This window comes from Musca autumnalis, unplaced genomic scaffold (assembly GCF_047663935.1).
Source record: "Musca autumnalis isolate F117 unplaced genomic scaffold, ASM4766393v1 scaffold_5, whole genome shotgun sequence".
Classification (NCBI taxonomy): domain Eukaryota; kingdom Metazoa; phylum Arthropoda; class Insecta; order Diptera; family Muscidae; genus Musca; species Musca autumnalis.
Window position 1 is genome coordinate 102,497,682 of NW_027412088.1, and position 23,089 is coordinate 102,520,770.

Here is a 23,089-nt window from a genome sequence, read left to right on the forward strand (position 1 = left end):
CAACGTCGTTTCTCTGTAGATTGCCACTAACCCACTTAGACACGCTCCATTCACCCAGACAGAGTGTAGACAAAAACATTTTTTTACAAACAACCTTGATCTGCCCAGAAACTTTCAAAGTTTAGATTAATGTATTTTCTCGCCGAGAAAAAGTATCAGTTGTTCTCAAGGTGACCGGTTTACGAGACACCATAGCAACGACATACTTTTTTTTCTCTTCCCAAGACAATGACCAAAATAGTTTAAAAATATTCTTTCTATCTTCTTCTGTAATATCGTAGCACTGTTTACCGAATTTTTGTTTACATACTTCCGAATTGCAACGAACCTTTAACTTTCTTTCTCTTCCGATTTCCATTATTCTATTCCATTGCCTGCTCCGATTTAACGATACATACTCCTGGCCACGCATTCGCTTGTTTGCCTGACCTTTTGTTGCTTATTTGCCTGACCTTTACGTGCTCTTTTATTTGTTATTACGCCAGAGGATTCATCCAGAAATACAAACGAAGTTGAATTTTCAGATAAATCGGAATCAATGCTGGGATTGAACTCGCTTTCACTTGCTGAAAAATCGGATTCCGAGGAAAGACTAGACTGATCAGAATCCATTGAGACAAAATGTCCAGTTTCTTCATCCAAAATTGTGTTTCCAGTTTGTTGTGTTTTTTGCTCTTGACAAAGATTCGTAAAAGCAAAACATCCTGTTCCAGCATCAAGAAGAGCGATTGTATCACTCATTTTCAATAAAAATCAAAAATTCCTCAGGAGCAGATATTCACAAAGTAAAACGAAATTCAGAACTAAATAGAAATTATGCTTTTTATTCCCGAAGTACTAAAAATACTAAAAAAACTGTAAATGGCGGAACTCCCATGACATTATATGCAGATACGATTTTTTTAACTTTGTTACGATTTTTCTTTAAAAATTGACATTGTGCTCACACCAGGCCAATTCAGTTTCGCCAATTCTTGTTTTCATTATACTACAAATAAGTATGGTAATATACATTGCGACTAGCTGTGTATTTCTGCAACAGAAATTACTTAGTTTCAATGCGGTCTAACAGTTTAAAAACTACAGGTATTAAGATACGAGTTTGATGCAGTTATGAAAATATAAGTGAATGAGATACGAGAATATATTTTATTAATATTTCAGAACCGCGGCAATATATTGAGAAAATAATTTTTTGCATGATGTAAATCAAAAATAGCTATCGCTTGATATGAAAAACTCAAAAGTCGAATATTTCTAAGATACGAGGTTGAGAAAGTAAAGCGACGATATGTACATACATAACATCCCCGAAGGGAAAAGGGGAGAATTCTCTCATATAAATGAGTGCATGCCAGTTCATATTGGCTGAATGATATGGGTCCTCTATTCATTGCCGAATCCGAACGGCGTGTATTACGACACGTGAAATACTCAAGAAATGTAAGCTATCAATACACTGAGGGATTTGCCACCGCCGCACAGTAGTTCATGAATCGATTTTCCTGGCCAAAACCCCAATTTTTTTTCGTCACCGATTGTTAATTTTTATATGGTATTCGATAGTAAACACATTGAAAGTAAGGAAACCAAAAAATTAGGTCAAAATATTTGAAGGTGTCGGTGTGTTGTGCTCCTAAAGACGACCATTTTTTCGCTATTTTGGAAAATACGTAAGTTTTGTACATTTCTGGAGAAAGAAACAGCTTTTTCTCGGAAACTCTAACAGATATTGTGTTCATAGTTTTGTTGTTAGGTATGAAGGATTGTTGTCTTTAAGAACCGTTTAAACTAATTACCGTAGCGTATACACAAAGTGAGCTATTTTACTTTTCCTCAGGTACTAGATTTTAATGAAATTCCAAATTTAGTGGTCTAGAACTTTTAGAGAACAGCTTGGAACAAAGTTCTGTTTTCACGGAATGATGCCCGAGAGTGTCCTAGTTCAGCCCATATATACTTTTGTATCCGTCCTGTTCCGTCCATAAGCTGGTTTTGGCCAAAAGTAGGTTGGCGTAGGTGGCCAAATAACGGAGATATATCAATAGTCGGTAATACATCCTATTTTTAATTTTTTTCGAAATCGTGCTACAGATCGCAATTTTGATCGGATCGTCACGAAACTTTGGGGTTAATGGGGCCCCCATAGAGGAAGAAGCCTATTGATTTTGATGATATTCAGGGGTTGGAATGGGCAAAAACTTATTTGGGGAAAAGGCCAACGTTTTATTTCAAAGCCAATATCTCTGTTTCTTTAAGAGGTGTATCAAAAGCAAATCCTGGCAAGGAAAGTAGAAAATATCACCTTTACAACGATGTAAAGTAGGTCGTCGTAGGTGGTCAAACAACGGACATATCGCAATAGTCGGTAATGTATCCCATTTTCCGATTTTTTTGTAATCACGCTACAGGCCGCAATTTTGATCGGATCGTCACGAATGTTTTGGGAGTTGATGTGGCTCCCACAGAGGAAGAAGCCTATTAAGTTTAGTGGTGGTCGGATAATATTCAGGAGTCGGAATAAGCAAAAAGCTTATGTGGAGAAAATTCAACGTTTTTTTTTAGGCGAATATCTCCGCTTCTGGTAGGAGTATTCCAAAAGGAACGCCCGTCAATGTATGAAGAAAATATCTCCTTTATATTGATGTAAAGTATGTTAAGTGGGCAAACAGCCGAGATATCGCAAAATTCAGTAATATATCCAATTTTCCATTTTTTGTAATTACGCTACAGGTTGGAATTTTGATCGGATCGTCACGAAATTTTGGGGGTTGATGGGGGCCCCACACAGGAAGAAGCCTATTGATTTTGGTGATAGTCGGATAATATTTTGGGGTCGGAATGTGGAAAACCTCATTTGAAGACAAATTCAAAGTTTTACTCTTTGTCAATATATCGGCTTCTAGTAGGGGTATTCCAAAGGCAAAGCCGGTCATTGGAAGAAGAAAATATTACCTTTACATTGGTGTAAAGTAGGTTGGCGATGGTGGTCAAACAAGGGAGATGCCACAATAGTTGGTAATGCATCCAATTCTTTAATTTTTTGCAATCACGCTACAGATCGCAATTTTGATCGGATGGTCGCGAAATTTTGGTTGATTATGAGGGTCCCAGTGAGAAAGAAGCATATTATGCTTGGTGGTAGTCGGATTATATTCTCTAAATGAAATGTTTACCAGTGAAAAGCTTAAGCACAGGACAGGGGTAGTGGTGTAGGGTATCACATGGTCGGCCCCGTCCCGACTATAGCCTTTGCTCACTTCTTTTTTTCTACATTTGCAGGCAAGATTGGATGTCCCTTGACATTTATGGTTCCCAGCGGTTAAAAACTTCTCTATCAAAAATTGTTGACATTGGCCCTTTGTGTGGTATAGCTCCCCTATAACGGTTCTGCCGGTTTTTAGCTGATCGAATTAGCTAAAATTGGTTATTTGGGTTTCCCAGTGCTAAAAAAATCTCCACATACCATTTCACAATATTTCAAATAATTTCAAAATATTTTATAGTGGAGGGTATAAAAAGTTCGGCACGGCCTGTTTATATTATAACTTTTTGCCGGGTTAATCTCCTTTATGAGGATTTATTTAACATACATATGGTAATATTCAAAAATGTTTTACAATCGTTGAAGTTGAGGTTCACCATTTAATAAGTCGCGAACTGTGAATATATTTTATACAATATGAATATATTTATATTAATTGAAGTGTTTTAGCCGGGGTCGCATAAAATGAAACATAACAAATTATTTATGTGGAATCCAAAGTCGAATTTTTGGTGCGTAAATTTTCTTTAAAAACCTATTCTTTGCCTTCAAGATTTACAACTGTGACTCAGGTACCCCTGAACCCCGCGTGATTTTAGTTTTTTTACGCGCCGGATCTAATGAACCCATCCGCTTTCAAATCCATCCACTAAAACGGCGGATATAGATACCTTGAAAGTAGAAAATTCTGCAAAATTATATTTTGATGATTCCGCGCATTGAACCCCGACTTTCTTTGGTTATTTTTACATAAATGGAATTCTTTATACGCGATTGTATTATTTTCCAAAACCGTGTGGCATAAATTACCGAGATTCTGGAGTAATATTCGTATTTCGTACAAAATAGAATTTAGTAGCACATCCGCGGTTCTTGACGAATTTTTTTAAAATTTGTTATGATGACGTATTTTTTATAGGCGGTCACTGAAATCGGATGCGCCTTATAATCTTATGTACATCGCGCAATTTTTACCCACATAAAGGTTTTTTGAACAGTAAGATGTAGCTGATGGCACACTTTGGCCGCTGAATGAAAAGTGGAAAAATCGCTACATATTGATAGAGATGCACTCGCTGTATCTGAAAAGCGCATGCGCCTTAACTGATTTTAACGAATTCGCGACTTAAACGTTTTTTAACTTTTATGTTTATTCTTTGGTTATAATTTCAATATTACTTTCTATTTCATAATCCTATTGTTTATCAAAGTAAGCAAATACACTTTCGGGTTTGTCATCGCATTTTCCCTGTAGAAGTTTCAGCGAAGTCCTTGCATCGAAATTTAGCGAAATAGTAGAATAACTCCCAAAAATGTTTATCTATTTTTCGTATTAAACAAAAAAATATATTTTTGAAATAATATTCCAACAATAAGTTTTCGTCTTTTGTTGTTGCTGTAATATGGCAATTATAAATCCTATCGTTAAAGTGTTGGTCTCATATTTTTCTACGCGTTGTTTAGAATCTGTACGTATTTTTAATTTATTTTTATCGAGTTTTTTTGGACTCTAAATTAGAATAAATTAAATTTACTCCAAGATTTTTTCAGTATTTCTTGATTTTCCGCGAAAATAGAAATACATTTAGTAAATATTTAGGCATCTACGGATAGATATTAAATGCTGTTAACGCTTTATATATCACCAATATTTTTGAAAATTTAACATAGCTGAAGCCAAGGTTTACCCTTTTAGAACACGCGACTTGTGATTATATATTATACAAATTAAATATTTTTGGATAAAATGAAATGTTTTTGGACGTGGCAAAACAGATTGGCCTTAAAAGATAATTTGCGTGGAAGCTGTGGCTATATTTGTGTTAAAAAATGGCTAAAAATGGGTTGAAGCCAACATGTCTTTTTTTGTTTTCTCTCGATTTGCGAGTAAACCACACTTCTATCGATTTTCCTGTTAAAGTAAAAGTAGAAGCAAACTAAATAAGGATCATCTCACTAATGTATTACTTTTCAAAATTTGAACTGCTTCTACCATTAAATGATGCTGACATTTTGAAGCCAGATTTACAGTGTTTTTTGAAATTGTCTTATAATTTCATTCCGCAAACAGGTTTTTGAAAAAATCATATACAGGATTGTAGTAGTTGTGATTCTGAGTTATTTGATACGTATATTGTGAATGTAGTCTGCACATCTTCATAGAAATCTGCATCCAAATACGGAAATTTTGTGGGAACATTTTTCTAAAAATCATATTTTTCGGGCCTAATTTTTACAATTGTCATTCGAATTCCTCGTACTTGATTGCACATTTTAGTTTTTTACGTTCCGGACCCAATAAACCATTCCCCGTGAGAATCTATCTACTAAAACGCGAGTTACGAGAAATTCCAAAGTAGAAAAATCACCTAAAAATGTTTTTGAAAATATCGCGTATTTTATCGCGTTTTCTGCGGTTCGTTTCCACTGCAATGAAACAACTAGTACAGCATCTTCGTTTCAGCGGAAACAGAGATTTGAAAACTTCAATGATAAGGGAGCTACATTCATTTTATCCCAAAAAATAGTGTGGGATGCTACACCCACGGTTCTTGATTGATCGCCTTGAAATAGATATATATCGATGTAGATTTTCATGGTGGACATTGAAATCGGATGCGGACAAAAATTGTATTCACTTTGCGCAAATTAGCGATATTTTATAGGTTTTTTAGTGCTAAGATGCAGCCGATGCTACATCTTAGCCTCCAAATTAAATTTCGAAAAATATATACAAATTAAAAGATATGGTCTTGCTGTACATGAAAATCACATGCGGACAAAATGATTTTGATAATTACGCGATTTAGACGTATTTTAAAATGCATATAAATTAAAATGGGTTATGTGACCTCTATTTCCATTTCAGAAGCCTTGAGATATATCCTCAGCAACCCAATTATCTTCCTCAATAGGAAAGCTTTTATATGAATGTCTATAAAGCAAAATCCGTATATTTTAATGGGAGATTTAACCAAAATGAAGGAAGTATTCCTATAGATTTTTCCAAAATTTTATACTACATAATGAATGTGAAAAAATATTTTATCAAACAAAAAATTATTTTTTTAACCAAAATATGTGTTTATTTTGGCTGTGACATCGAAACTATAATACCAATCCGTATGATTTTAGTCTTATTTGATTCGCCGTGAAGTTTTGCTTCCATACGAATTTTTTCGTAATTTTTAGCGGGTAAATGGACCTTTATTTTAAAAAAAGTTGACTTACATTCAATAATTTATCAATTAATTATACATTTCGCGAATACTGAGTAACATTTAACAAATATTATGCAATCTACTAACTCAAGCCACTTCCAGATAACTTTGTAGTAGCAATTGCTCGCGGTAAAATAATTAGCGTTTTTATAATAATTTTTTCTTTAAAACGAAAATAAAACCGCCATAACTTTTGTCTGCATCAACAAAAAACTGGCTCGCGAGCGAATTCGTACTGGGAATTTGTTTCTTAACCTATGTACCAAAAATCTTTGATGTAGCGCGAAAAAAATTTAAATTTTTTTTTTTTGAAATGGAATATGAAATATTTGACAACATTTGTGATATACATTTTCTTATTACAGCAAAAATGGAATTTTTAAATATTTGTCCTTTATAATACGGCGTTTATATTATAGTTTTTTGCAGGGTTAACCTTCTTTATGAGGATTTATTTGAAGTATACACAATGGAAATGGCATTTGAAACCCAGACCCACTGGGTTAACCCGGTTATATGTAAACGGCCTATTAGAGAATAAAACCCCCCATAACTTTGGAGCGCAGCATCCAATTTTGTGAACGAGAACAGATTTGAAACCACGACTTCTTTCCTTAATCTGTGCTCAAAAAATTGCGGATGTGCTCGTAAAATTTTTTTTAACATTTCTTCCAATGGAATTGCAAAAGAAATTTGAAATTTACCATATACATACGCAATGGAAATGACATTTCAAACCCAGTGGGTTAAAATTAATTATTAAATCCGGTTATATGTAAACTTTTCAACGTGTGGGACTGGAGCATGTGAAATGGTGCTAAATTGGTCGCGGTGGTACTTCGGTACTTTTTATAGTCAAATGGTATTGAAAAAAGTACTGTTGTACTGAATTTTCCATCCCTGCTTCACGCTGTTGCTTATTTTTTAGCTATTTTGCAGCTGTTAAGTGCGAAAGACGTGTCGGAACAAGTTATTTAGTGATAAAATTCGCACAAGTTGTACAATAAATGAAAGTGTACGTTGGTATTGTTATTTCTATTTTAGATAAATCAAATAATATCATGTGGAAAATTTATTAGGAAGGGCTGTGCTTTATAATATTCTAAATATACAATTCAGCGGGCCGCAGTTCAACAAATATTTTAAATACAGTTCCGATTTAATTATTGAGAAATTCGAATCATATCCGAATAAACATTTAGAATTTTTGGCGAAAATATTAAGAACATCTAATCAAACATCAGAATCGTTTCCGGTTTTCAGATAAAACATCTCGAATTTTTTAGAATTTGTTCCGAAATTTTTCTCGAAACAAATCTCCGAAAAGAATTATATTTCCTATAGGTTTTCAATTATTTCTTCATAGTGCACGGTGCGCCTTAACTAATTTTAAATGGTAGGTGCTTACACCTGGGAAGTTTTTGCAGATTCTGAAACTACAACGTTTATAGACTAGATATATCAAGAAACAAAAAAATCGCCGGAGGGATTTTCAAATAAATCGCGATTTAAGTTCACATTTTTAGGGGTTCTTTAGGTTTTCACGATTTTGCTTGGAAACCGCAAGTCCTATGTAAATGGTCCAAACAAGCGTTTGGTTATTAAAATAAATAGAAATAAAAAAGGGAAAAATTATTAAATAAATTATGGAAAACGATAATGTAAATAAAATATCTTATTTTGTAGTTTGTGGTGACTACTTTTTATTTTATTATTTATTTATTTAATCTTTTCCGCCAACTTATTCTTCTTCTTCAAATCACCTGACTTCTTGCAAGTTTTTGCAAATTGCTGTTCCATAACAATCTGCAAATTTTTAGCTTCGAGAGAGTAAAATTGGTGGAGAGACGTTACTGAGAACTTGATGAGTACTAGCAAGTACTTTTCACTTGCGAAGTTATCGTACAGACCTATTGTCTCAATTTGAACTTCTACGAGGGCAGTTCGGAAACTTCTTAGCCTAGCACAAAAAGCACGGTATAAACAGAAAAAAGTTAAGTGTTTTGGAAACTTCCATATCTGTTATGAACACATGTTAAATTTTGTTTCGATCTGGCAACTTCTTCATATAGAAACAGGTGTTCAAAAAAGACGCATCCGTAATTTTTTTACAATGGAAAAATTAGAAATGCGTGCTGTCATTAAATATTTACATAGAAAAGGTTTATCGGGACAAGAAATTCATAATGATATGGTGAATGTGTTAGGTGAAAGTGTTCCTTCATATGCAACAGAAAAAAATTGGGTTACTGAATTTAAACGTGGTCGTACAAGCATTGAAGATGAACCACGTAGTGGACGTCCAAAAACAGCAACAACAACAGAAATTGTAGCCAAAGTTCATGATATGGTATTAAATGATCGACGAATAAAAGTGCGTGAAATTGCTAATATCATGGGCATCTCAAATGATCGAGTCCATTTAATTTTTCATGAAGAACTACGGATGAAAAAGCTTTCTGCAAGATGGGTGCCGCATTTGTTAACAGTCGATCAAAAACGCATAAGAATGAACATTTCTCAAGCTTGTTTGGATCGTTTTAAGCGAAATCAAATGGATTTTAAGCGTCGTTTCATAACTGTTGATGAGACATGGATCCACCACTATACTCCAGAGACAAAAGAACAATCCAAACAATGGACTGAAGCTGGAGGAAGTGGCCAAAAGAAGGCAAAAACAATTCAATCGGCTGGTAAGGTTATGGCAACAGCTTTTTGGGACTTTAAAGGTATTTTATTGATTAACTATCTGCAAAAGGGTAAAACAATAAATTCAGAGTACTATTGCAACCTTTTGGATCAATTAAATGTACAAATTCAAGAAAAACGTCCTGGCTTACAACACAAAAAAATAATTTTTCATCAAGACAACGCACCAGCGCACAAGAGTGTTTCTACAATGGCTAAAATCAACGAATTAAAGTACGAGTTGCTTGACCACCCGCCTTATTCTCCTGATTTAGCTCCCAGTAAATTTTACTTGTTCCCAAATCTAAAAAAATTTACCTCAAATGAAGATGCAATTACAGTTGTAAACCACTATTTTGAAGACCTTGAGGAAAACTATTTTAATCAAGGGATAGAATTGCTAGAAAAGCGTTGGACTAAGTGTATTGAAGTTTCAGGAGATTATATGGAAAAATAAAATTATTTTTGAAAAACTAACTATTCTCTTTTATTGATAGGCTAAGAAGTTTCCGAACCGCCCTCGTATATCTATATATCAATCTTGTGGAGAATTTTCACAGCTACAACATTTTCTTTGGGCCCATTTACATTGGACTCGCGTTTTCCAAGCAAAATCGTGAAAACCTAAAGAACCCCTAAAAATGTGAACTTAAATCGCGATTTATTTGAAAATCCCTCCGGCGATTTTTTTTTGTTCCTTGATATTTCTCATCTATGAACATTGTAGTTTCAGAATCTGAAAAAACTTCCCAGGAGTAAGCACCTTCCATTTAAATGTGGTTAAGGGACACCGTGAGTGTTGACCGAGATTGTTACGAAAATCAAAATTTCCCTCAGAATTTTCAACAACATTTTTTCGATTTCTAAACGAATTAGTTTGGGTACTCGAATGTTCTTTTCGAATTTCCCTCGACAAAACATTCCGAATTCTGTGACCCGCTTCACACAAAAGAGTACATGTTTCGCATGCGAATACGGAATCAGAAATAGAAACTTGTGCAGAGATTTCGTCCGAATTCGGTACGATCTCGCAAAAATTGTTTAGTGGGTTCTGTAATTTTCGTCAGATCCCTCCAAGCATTTGGGAGTGAGTTTCTCACTTCCTCTACCTAAAGTAATCGCATTCTGAACTTCTCTTCTATAAAATAACGATCGTTTATCATTTTACAATAAGAAATGCATTGCTGTCCCATTTTGATTCTTGAATAAATACCAAGCTTCAGAAACGAAGATAGAAATGCGATTATTGCTTGTTTACACTAATAATGCTACTACTTACGACTATAGCGTTGGCAAACACTTTCTATGGCCTATGCAGACACTTCGATTGTTTAGGTTCATTTAAGGCGTGTACAATATGCCGGGGCGATTTGAAAATCTTAATGGGCCCTTTGCATTTCCGATTCCTGGGATTGAACTGATAGACCATATCGTCGGTGTCATGCTTAAGTGCTCCATACGCCATTTGCCTGATTCGAGAAAAAACTCAAGTTAATGTTTTAGTCCATACATGCTAGATGTGGTGCAAAAACCCAATACTTTAAGAGCTCAGTTCTACTTAACTAAACTCAAAAAATATATTAGGAGTTTATGTTAGTCAGATATCTGTTATAGTCTAGAAGTTATGCTCAATTTTTATAAATCCAAAAGGTTCTCGATTTGTTCCATAGGATCTTTTTTTCATGTTTTTGGCAATTTGTGTCAAGTGGAACACTTTATGTCACATTTTAAAAAACAAACTTTTGATCAATTGTGTTCCACCTCCGCTATGTGAAGTGCTGCTATAAAGCTGAAAATTCGGGGGCTTCAATAAAACAGTTGCAGTAGAAAATATATGCTTTAGGGACCATTGTTATATGTTTCCTTTACATTTATTTAAGGAGTGGACTCCTCCACTTTCGAAAAATATAATTTTTATTAACTTATTTTTATTGTCTTATTTCATCGTTTAATTCATTCGAAACAAGTAAGAAAAGGCTATAATCGGACGGGGCCGACCATGTGATACCCTACACCTTTACCCCTGGGAATTAGCTTTCCACATATCAAAATTTCTTTATGGAACAAATAAATTTATTGTAAGAAGTAACTTTGTGGATTCTGGTAGATTCTGCATCAGGGGGAAGATCAGTAGATCTATTTCCATATGTAGTCCACTCTGCCGGTATATGTCCTCCAGGAAATAAAATATAGACCAAAATTTTTTTTGTATTTTTCATACAAAAGTAATGGTCCATTTTACCCGCTAAATATTATCAGATCATCATCCAAAATTGTAAGCATCTACTTCGACCTTAAGTCTTACCTCGTGCAAAATTTCGTGATTATTGAGCTATACTTGCGAAATCTAGCGTGTTTATGATTACACTACCAAGAAATAACAGGGTATATTAGGCTATAACTCTGTTATCTTATCATGTACACCAACACAATTAACATCAATAGAAAGGTCAAGCGTTCCTCTTCTAAGTATAGTTAACTTGCCCGGAATGGCTCTTCCAGGAATAAAGATAAAAGCTGCATATTAAAAGTTTTCACAATTTTCACACAAAAGCTGTGGTCCATTTAACCCTCTAAATATTATCTGATCGCCATTTCAAATTGCAAGCTTCTTCTTTATTATATTCTCTAACCTTATTTAAAATTTCAAGGCGATCGAATTATTATTGTGACCTACAGAGCAACTACAAATCGGATAAAAATTATGTTTTTGGGCCATTTCACTCGCTAAATATTTCACGATCATCACCAATTCAAATAGCGATCTATTCTGAAGTGAAACCGACCTCCATAACAAATTTCGTGACGATCGGTCAATAATTGATTACAATTTATAATGGACAGACGGACACACATCTCAAAATCGCTTTATCTCGCCGAGATATGAAGATTGGTATACCACATTGGGGGTCTCCGACGAGTATTTCGCGGTGTTACATGAATTTTTACCAAAACAAACTTATAATACCCTTTCCACATAGTGGTGTAGGGTATAAAAATCAATAATCGCTCTTTGAACTATTGGTAGTGGCAATAGAATTCTATTTTAATTCGTTTTCTGGCATTTTAATTATCTTACATGTCTTTTATTAAGCGGGAGGCGTTAAATTTAAGCAAAAATTAATTTTAGTTTCATATAATTATACAACATTTTAAAATATTTTGATTTAAAAACTGTTCTTGTTTAGTTTTTAAACCTAGTCCTTTAAAAGAATTTGTTCCATACGCCACATTGTTCGTAACTTGAAAAACTTTGGCAACATTTTGTTCCAAACACCATCATTTTTTGTGAGGAACAACTCGTTTTAGTCTTTTTTGTCCCATACGCCAAACTGTATGGATATGGAACAAAAAAGTTCAAAGTTATTTTTTTCCATACGCCAGACTTTATGGATATGGAACAAAAAACGGTTTTTTGCGTCCAAAGTGGATATGGAACATATTGACATTTCTATATCTCGAAAACTATAAGAGATAGAGGAAAACCGACTAGAAATTCAGAAAGAGAGAGGATTTTGGAAGCTACCTGTAACTTAAATTTCAAAATTGCAAAGATGGCGTATGGAACACTTAAGCATGACACCGACGATATGTCTACGGTGAAAATCGAGCCTCCCGATTTTGACTTGAAGTTTTTTATTGACGTTTTTTGGATATTTTGGCATATAACAGCCAAACCATTCGGATTTGCGATCCAACACAAAGACCAACATTGCGGCCAGCACAATAATTAAAGCATTAGAACGCTCCTTCAGGCAGTTCTGGCCTTGGGAAGGTGCACATTTTTCGGAAAATATCGATAAATGACACTGTGCTACAAAGGTTGACCAGAAAAATATTCAAGCGTTCAGTTACAAAATTCTTTCGTGTTGGGGTCCATGGACAACGAAAATACTTTTGGTTTGTTTGGGTCACTTCGCTTCATTGTTTTATTTTATATACACACAGAAAAAATGGCCTTTCTAACATACATATGTCCCAAACATATACTTGTTTGCAAGCAGACCCAAACATAACAACGCCTTTCATAAAGCAAAAAAAAACTGGTTTTTCTGAGAGATTTATTTTTTATTTTTTAATTATTTTTTATTTATTTATTAATTCTTTTATTTTGTAGTATTGTAACTTACCGTTTCTTCTAAAGATTTTCACTGTATTTGTATCGTCTTGTAAGCATAGCAGAACAATATGAACCTTATGTACATACATGTTGAGTCTATCAGCGCTAGGTTGAGATATTAGATGTTGCCTTTATAATATAGAAATTACAAATTTGTAGTTGCGAAGTATTTGACTATAAGAACTTTGTTTTTTCGACACCAAACGCATTGTAGTTGTTTGGTTTGTCAGTTAACTAACAACAATTGTTGCGACAGCGGTAGTTGTTGTGTGTGTGTGGTTTGTTAATAAGGCATTCCACAGCTGCGAGAGCCCTGTTGTTACTAGGGATACGTAAAATCGATTTCGGTTAATCGATTAATCGATTATTAGCAGCCAAATTTCTAAAAGTCGAAGACGGAGTCAACTATTATTCTTATGCTTGGTTTACATTTACGAAATCCACTCGATTTCAACTGTCAATTCCTTTGCGTATACGTCAAATGAAAACTCATCCGAAATCCATTGGATTTCATTTGACGTTTAAGCAATGGAATTGACAGTTGAAATCGAGTGGATTTCGTAAACCAAGCGTTAGTCAACCATTAGTCGTAGTCTATTATTATTCGTAGTCGGCTATTAATTGTGGTCGACTATTAGTCGTAGTTGACTATTGGGTGTGCTAAAACCGCATAATCGACGGTACTTTTTAATACATATAACCATCACCGATCGCATCAACGTAAATGGTCGATTATATTCGATTATAATCGGTTTTCGGCAGTTAACGAATAATCGAAAGTCGACTATTAGTACACTCGCAAATATTCGACTAACCGAAAATCGAGTTTTAAGTTTTTCACGAAAACCGTATAATCGAGAAACCGATTACTGCATTTCACTGCGTATCCCTAGTTGTTACTCTCTTTGACCAAAATCCTCTCCACCCATAAAAAATTTGTTCTAACATAAAAAATATGTTGGTACCCAAACATATTAAATTGAGATATGTTACAAAATTTTGCAAACATATATTTGTGTGGACGCAAACAAATATTTGTTTGGATCCAAACATATTTGTAACATATATTTTTCTGCGTGTACCTATTGTGGTTGTAAATTTTACATGTTGTATACGTGAATTAATGTACGCTCCCAAAGAGCGTGCGTGCACCCTTTGCCTGATGATGTTGTAAAATTTAATCAGTTCTATGTATTAGTATGTGTGTATTGTTTTTTTGCTTCTCGTTTCTACTCATTTTTACTTTCTTATTTCTTTGATAATTACAGGATGTTCACAATTTTTTCATCGACCACATTACAATTACAGGAGTATTTTATGAAGTGAGTTTGACAGCAACCTCAGTGGGTGGCAGTTCAACCGCATCGTTGACGGATATTACAAAGACAATTGTCCATATTCCAGGTAAGTTTCCATTCATAATCAATCAATCTCATAATTGAGAGGCAACACATACATACATATGTATGTTTGTATCGTATGCACATGAAAATAAGTCAGCCTTGAAGTGACCGCAACATCCAATAAACTACCAATTGTACAAGGTGGCGCAGAAGTAAACTTCCGATGTTTTTTGGCTGTAATTAAAAAAAATGAAAAACTTTGATTCTTCTTGTGGATTATTTTTATTTGGTCTTTTAATTTTTTTACATCAAGTCGAGAATATGATGTCAGATAAATGGCCGCCGCCACAGTTTATTGTCATTTGAGCCCTTTTTATGGCATTTTCCATCACTTTGGCCAAAACTTCCGGCTATAGGTCCTCACATTCTTGACGGATATTGTCTTTAAGAGCTAAATGAGTCTGAGGCTTGTTGACATAAACCCGCGACTTCAAAAAGCCCCAAAAAAGAAGTCTGAAGCGGTCAAATCAGGCGATCTTGCTGGCCAGTGCAAATCGCCAAAACGAGAGATTAGGCGCCCGGGAAATGCATCCTTCAGCATATTGGTTGTTGCACCGTCCTGTTGGAACCAGATGTTTTCCAATCCCAATTCATCAAGTTGCGGCAAAAAGAACTCGTTGATCATTGCTCTCTAGCGCTCACCATTCACAGTAACCGTTTGGCCCGCGACGTCTTCGAAGAAAAAAAGTCCAGCGAAAACAGCACACCATACAGTGACTTTGAGCGGGAGTAATGGCTCTTCATGGGTTACACTCTAACTTTCAGTGCCCCCGAAGCGTACATTTTGCTTATTTACGTACCCGCTAAGATGGAAATGCGTCTCATCACTCATGATTATTTGTGATGAAGTCACCGACCGATTATTGGACAAATAAATAGTCACCAATATTCCGCGATCTGGAGCAGTGTATCGTAACATTGTTTATTAACGTGTATTTCACGTGTGTTTACTACACAAATGTCAAAACAGAACTGACATTAGGGGCCAATCGCAAAATTTATAGCATTTTCTGATAGGAGAATTACTTTTGCGCCACCTTGTATTTCAAATTATACAATAGATTCCCAATAATTGGAAAATTTGTAAAAATTTGTTTGTAACAAAATGTCGGTAACTTGAGGGATTTCATTTTTTGATTTTGTAAAATTGAAAACTTTGTTCATTAATAAAATTGCCGGTACGATATCTGTATTATTTATTGGAATTCTACTGTATATATGTAGATTTCTTAAATGAAATGAATAAAAAGAATGCAGAATATTTGTTTCTTACAACACAACAATTTCTTTTACATAACTGATTTTAATTGCCGGCATTTTTCCGGTAAACTTATTTTTGGCAATAAACAATGTCATCCCTCAATCATGAAAAACAAAGTCACAATATCACAGATTTGATTTGAAATTTAATTGGATTACTTTACATATGCATAACTGCATTGTGTGGAATCAATTGCATGATGCATAACAACAAATAAATTTTTGTGTAAAATAACCTAAAGAAGCTACTGGAGTAGTTGAGTAGGTTTGGCAGGGCTGTTGAAAAGGTGCAGTGTGTCGTGCGGGCCTATGCCGCGTGCTGGACACATGTTTTGCATGGTTCATCGATTCTGCACCATGCCGAGCGTAGTAGTACGAAAACTACTCTGGTTTGTCGTGGCAGCTGACGCTCCTTAGCTGCGATAGATGGGGGATGTTCTCCGAGGACCGCATTCATACGATAGCGACTGCATATACATATGTACATGCTATTTAAACCTGATTGATAGGCTTCTTGATTTAGGGGTTCTCTCTTGTAACGTTGGAAATCTCTTTCTAGATCATGAAGATCCCTCTTGACATGCGTGGGTTGGGGAGTCCTCTCCGAATATGTACTGTAACGAAAGCATATCATTATGTTCCTGGACTGTAAGAATCTTTGACTTCTCATGTAGATGGTCCACTGAAGACATGAGTAGGTACCGTGTTGCAGTTCTCAGGTCGTCACTCTGAGAGGTTTGAATATAGCTTACCACAGCCAGCCTATAGCGTAATGTGTAGTCAACAAGGTTTCTTTATCTGAACCCCAAGTGCTGCCGGCTAGTGACTTGAGGACCATGTTCCTACATCTCACCTTGTTGTTAAAATCTGTGACATGCAAGGATTACGTGAGCATGCTGTCGAATGTGATCTCTAGATTCTTGGGGTAGTTAGCGGTCGGAATTCTGCTAACATTGACCATGACATTCAACTCAGTGTCCACCTCTGTAGTCCATGTGGTGAACAAAGTGGCCTCAGATTTAGAGGCCGACATTTGCATATTCCTCTCGTGGAAGAAGCTAACCACCTTTTTCCATATACAGTCAGATAGGAGTTCAGCCTTTCACAAATGAAATCAGGAAAGGTACCTGACGCCAAGATCGCACAATCATTCGCATACATTATGATCTCAACGCCTTCTCGAGGGGGCTAAATACGGAGGAGGTAGAGGTTAAACAGTTCCGGAAATATCACCCCACCTTGGAGAACTGTCCGTTGAAAGCATCAAAGGCTTTTGACACCATCACCACCATAACTGTTCTATCACACGGCTTGCTCGGGTTGAGTCCTCGACTAATATGTGTGAAGATGACGTGCACCGATGTTGTCATGATGTGCTTCTTACGGAACCCATGTTGATTATCGGCAACTGAATAGCTATTTCTAACACTGTGGAGGATTAAAGCCGCAATGATCTTTGCTGCGGACGACAAAACCGAAATCGGACTGTACGAAACGAGAGAAACGACGGTTTGCCAGGTGACGTCATTTATCATACCAGGCGACACGATTATTATGTCTGGCGAACTCTGACCCCTGGGGGGAGGCTGAAAACGCTAGAGAGCGCGTCGCAGGTTGCGCATGACGAATGCTTCCCATATATGGGTAGTGGTGAGTTACCAATGCTTCCCATATATGGTTGGAAGGAGGGAAATCAAATACCTCCCGCGGACCAAACAGCACGGAGAGAAAACTTCGAAACAAATCATTGGGCAGCGTCTGTTCCCACATTGGGCGGCTACAAACAGCATCGATCTCCAGAGGAGCGGCTTGTAACATAGAATGACAACTTTAAACCCTTCAGAAGGCAACGGAAAACTGGAATCAGAAAGCCCGGATAGAAGTAAATGGCGAACTAACTGATGAAATACGAGTATCAATATCTAAGGGGGTCAGACAAGGATGAATCTTATCACCACTACTGTTCAACATATACTCACAAAAGATATTTCATAAATCGATTGAAACTGAACTCATGGGTATAAAAGTGCATGGAAAATTACTAAATAATATATGTTATGCTGATGACACCACACTAATAGCTGGAAGCCTGTCAGGATTGCAAAAACTATTAGATAGACTTACATACGTAAGCGAGCTATATGGACAAAATATATGGTAATCAGCAGAAAGGATCAAAATAACAATACAACACTCAAAATAAAAGATGATATAATCGAACGCGTTAAAAACTTTACATTAGACTGGAATATGGTAACACGTGCCTCAAAGTTTCCATGGGCCTTTTATATACATAGCTAATATGTAGCTAGGACATCTGATTAGGAATGATAAGTACAAATTTCTCCAGACCATTATTAAAGGCGATGTTGAAGGAAAACGAGGACAAGGTAGAAAAGAGTTATCTTGGATGAAAAACATCCAGTATTGGACTGGATACTGTAATGAAAGAACTCTAATACACGCTGCAAGAAATAGGGAACTAATACCACTAACATAACATAAATTAAAATATATAAAACAAAATTTACAAAGAATATATCTAATTATTGTATGATCGCTATATATCCAAATACCGGATGTGCAAAAAAAAGGAGGAAGAACTGTGACACTATCCACTAATTCTGGTCTGGCCAGCACTCTGCCGCAACTCATGATGATAAATTAAGTCCCCCATCACCAGACGGTTATGACTATCCAAAATCAGGCTAATGTTGGGCCTATAACCTGGAGTACATTTATTTATCGGCGAGATGTATACGTCCCGCAACTCTACCTCGGCAGTTTCACACTTGACTGCTACCCCCCTACATTCCATATACAGGTCATTTGAGGCTGGCTCAAGCGAGATAGGTCTGTAATGAACAGACTAGTGCAATAGGAAAGCTAGACCACCTCCACTTCTGCTGCTATCCTACCTTAGTACGCTGTAGCCATCACAACGCTGTAAGCTGCAGTTGTTGTTGAGCTTGGTTTCCTAAAGAATGTTGATAATTGTGGACAGAAGGAATAAATGACAGAGAATTTATAATGTGGGACCTGCGTGTTGAGAGTTCTCTGCTTAGAAGACACAAATATTTTCGTTCAGCCTGTGTGAGAGCCGTAAGTTGAGGGTATCGCTTAAGACGCCTGATCTTGTTCACTGGATGAAGATTAAATAGCAGGTTGAGGGCCGCTTGCGGAGTGCTTTTCATGAGACCGGTGATTAGTAAAGCTGCAGCTCTTTGGACATTGTTTAGTTTATGAAGATTCGATGCTTCGAGAATTCCACCAGTTCGGATAGTGTTTGTGGGAGTTCCGATAGTGTTTGTGGGATCTTCCCGCTTATCAATGTGACCATGTCGCCTGAGGTTTTCAATAGAAAAGAAAGACATACTGATCGGTGTATAGTCTTTGGGAATTGTATTTCTTGACTTTCCCGCTTCGTGGATGTATGTCACTATGACTTTCCTCCATATAGCCGGAATGAACGATAAACACAGACAAGCTCTGAAATTGTGTTTCGGATGTGGGATAATTTCCTCTGATGCGTTTTGCATTACATTTACATTTTTAAAATTACAAGAAAGCCCGCACAGATTATGAAAGTGGACCGAAAAAAAGAAGACAAGTGTATCGGCGTTTTGAAAGTTTACGTCGGGAAGTAACCTAAATAGGCGTGGCAAGTTCCGCCCATTTCTACAGGTTTTGAAATATTCGACATCATATTCCTTGCAATTCTTGCATTTTAGGTATAAAGTGTCTATAGCAATATTACTGACAACAATGCGGGGTATCTTTTTATGAAAAATTTAACCATCATGCGAGTCACTAAAGGGGTCTTTTCGCTCCCTTTTTTCAAAAACGTTTAAAAACTCCTTAAAAATGTGTTCGTATCAGATCAAAATATTCTACAAAATTATTTGTCATACAATTTTACTATAGGTCCCCGAATACACCAAAACTCTAAATCGTACCTAAACGCCAGGAATCTGCCAAAAGCAAAATCACGTCTTAGGGTTAATGTGGTACTTTATCCGAGTTTATTAAGTTTTGTCCCACAAAACTTCTTTCTAGATAGAAGGCGTCAAAGACAAACATATTCTCCATCAAATTTCAATATAAGTCGCCAAATAAATGAAATATGTATTTGCGATATATATCAAGAAAATATATACATCAAGTTTGCCAACAAAACATCCAAATATTTTTTGAATAAATTTGTTTTGTTCTTTTTTCGAGTTGATGCATGAAGGTAACATGAAATTTAGTTTTAGACGAAAGGTGTTAAAAGAAGAAATATTCTACACAAAACTTCACTGTAAGTCCCAAAACAAACTAGATATCTATGTAAAATACTTTGTTAAGAAAATGACGTTACAAAATTAGATATTATAGGTTATTTGTTAAACTTTTAGACTCTTAATTAAAATTTATTCCATACTGAGTCAAAATCTCCTAAAATACCTCACTTTTTGGGGATTGTGTCAAAAGAAGAAATGTTCCAAATCAAATTTCATTATGAGTCTCTGAACAAAAAAAAATTATAGCTATGATATTTAACATCTCCAGCAGCTTTCGCTTTTTATATCTGATTTAGGACCATAAAATGTTGCGGCGGAATAAATAAAACGCTGGTTCAGATGTATTCTATACGTTTATTAAATTGTTTCATTTAATAATTTGTAATAATTAATTCTAGCGGAATGAAAACGTGGTTTCGCTTAGAGATGAAGAAGAAGAAAAAAAAATCTTTGTGTTACAACTGACATTGTAAAAATGTCAAAAGAAAAAAGAATGCAATTATAAAGGAAAAGGAGTAAACAAAGAATAAACCAAAATACTGTTTCCATATGGCGGGAACACCGATTTTATTCACATTTTCGTTATCTGCGGCCACAAAATATATTTTATTTATGTTTTTTCATAATAAATTGTTTCAGAAGATTATGTGTGCTCGATCCAAACTGTTTTTGAAATATCTATGGTGAATATATATAGGGAAAATATTGATAACCCAGATCGGACTTTGTAAAATTATGTATATCAGGATAAGTCATAGGTTCCTGATATTGTATGTGAAAATTCGGGGATAGTGTACGGCTATTATCCAGTGAATATATCTGACATATGAGTCCTAACATCCATGAATTTGACATGATCCTAAATACTACATATAATGATTGCAGCTACTCCTGCTCTGATAAAATTGACTAAATTAATAAACTCAGATAAAGTACAACATTAACCCTAAAACGTAATTTTACTTTTGGCAGATTTGGGAGTCAATTTCTTTCACCCTAAATGCGCACGACAAATTACAAAGGAGTTCTAAAACATGCATTTCCAGTAGTAAGAAGCATTTTCGGATATCCGAAGGGGTAATTTCATCACGATTTTATAAACTTTTGTACACTTCGAGTCATCAAAACTTAAATTTTTGAAAACAAATGCGGATATCCTGGAGCGGCCGTCATATTCTACAGTGGTAAATATTCTCTAAAATGTATGGGAATGACTTATTCGTAAAATATACGACTAAAGGAGACAGTACGCTTCCAAAAATAAACTTGTTGAAAGAAAAACTCAAGCTTTGTTAGGCATTACACCTGATTATTTAAAGAATCCTTGCCAAGGCAGGATATACGGGTGTATCCTTTATGAGGTGGGATATACTTTTACTGAATATTACTGAAAGTACTTCGTTTTCAATATAGAGCGAGTATGCATCGACATTCTAATACAATCTTTCTGTATTCCCAAGTTTTAAGTTCAAATGAGCCAAATTTTTTACTTCAATTTTTGACTTTATTTGGGTTTCCTTGTAAAATTCTTATACAAATTGGACTTGAATGCAAATGAATTACTAAGTTTACTCCAAACACATGAAGCAAAATATAATAAAACTTAAAAACGTCATATCTTGTATAAATCGGAAAAATGGAGGTTGAAAAAAATTTTGCCGGGGGGTTCTATTCAAGTGAGCGACAGTATAATTATTTCTAGGGCTGTATGTCACATAACATACCCGATTAATTATTTTGGTTCAGTTCGCCTTAAGCCATTTGGTATAAAAGCCAGATAGGTGAAAACTTTAGTAGGTATTTCCCTAAACGAAATGTTTACGAGTGAAAAGCTTATGCACAGGGGTAATGGTGTAGGGTATCAGATAGTCGGCACCGTCCCGACTATAGCCTTTGCTCACTTGTTATTTTATGTACATATGTAAATACCCCAGAATGAATGTTCGTTTATAAATATATTTTTTGTGTATTTTCAGAGAAAAATCATTTTGTCAAAGTGATTGCAGTAATTCTAGCGCCAATTTTTTGTGTTGCAATTCTATCCATGACGATATTCATCATTTATCATCGACGAGCAAAATTAAAACGTTACCAGGAACGTTGTAAATATTTTGAGGTAAGTTCAATGTTTTGGGTGGGTGAAAGCCAAACATACATACATATGTTTGCCATTCAGTGGACACGATTCCTATGATAAAAACAACATTCAAATATAAACCTACACAAATCCTAAAATATCCTCTGCTTGTTCTAGTTCTACATACATACATATAAAGATGTGTAGATTAGAATGTACTTGTTCAGGCATATTATTAAAAATAAATTGCTAAAAATGACACCACTTCAAGTGGTAATATAATATTCTTATGAATTTAGGAAATAAAAAGAACTATAAAAGCTGACATCCTTAATTAGGTGTTCTAATTATATTTAATCTATACCAGTGATGGCCAAAAACACACATTTGCAGATTATAACTTGCGCTAGTGTGAGTGGAAACGTAAACAATGCATTAACCGAACGAATGTGTTTACAGTGTACATGTGTGTCGTATGCCCGCGGGCATAGGAAAGTTGTTGTTGGTGGACATCACTGATCTATACATATAAATTAGAAAAATGTTTATACGTTTGTTTGTTTGTTTGTTTGAAGTTTATGGACTCAAAAACCGCTGAACCGATCTTCCTGAAAATTTCAGAGTATATCTGTTTAAGTTAGAATTGATCGTATCATTTAAATTGACCCTATGAATTGCATAGGTGTACTCGTTGAAATCTCCTCATACCCATTTATTACACCCCTGTAATAGTATGAGAGATTTCAACGAATATTGACTTGACAACCGCCCT

The 23,089-nt window shown here is 35.3% G+C and overlaps 1 protein-coding gene across 1 annotated transcript in view; it reads left to right on the forward strand.

Annotated features, from left to right (window-relative positions):
* The window catches only part of tor (tyrosine protein kinase receptor torso), a 533,285-nt gene that overhangs the window by 351,153 nt on the left and 159,043 nt on the right, over positions 1-23,089 (forward strand). Inside the window, exons 8-9 of the mRNA XM_073992792.1 lie at positions 14,563-14,698; positions 22,217-22,356. Coding sequence (XP_073848893.1) covers positions 14,563-14,698; positions 22,217-22,356 — 276 coding nt within the window. The remainder of the gene's footprint in view (positions 1-14,562; positions 14,699-22,216; positions 22,357-23,089) is intronic.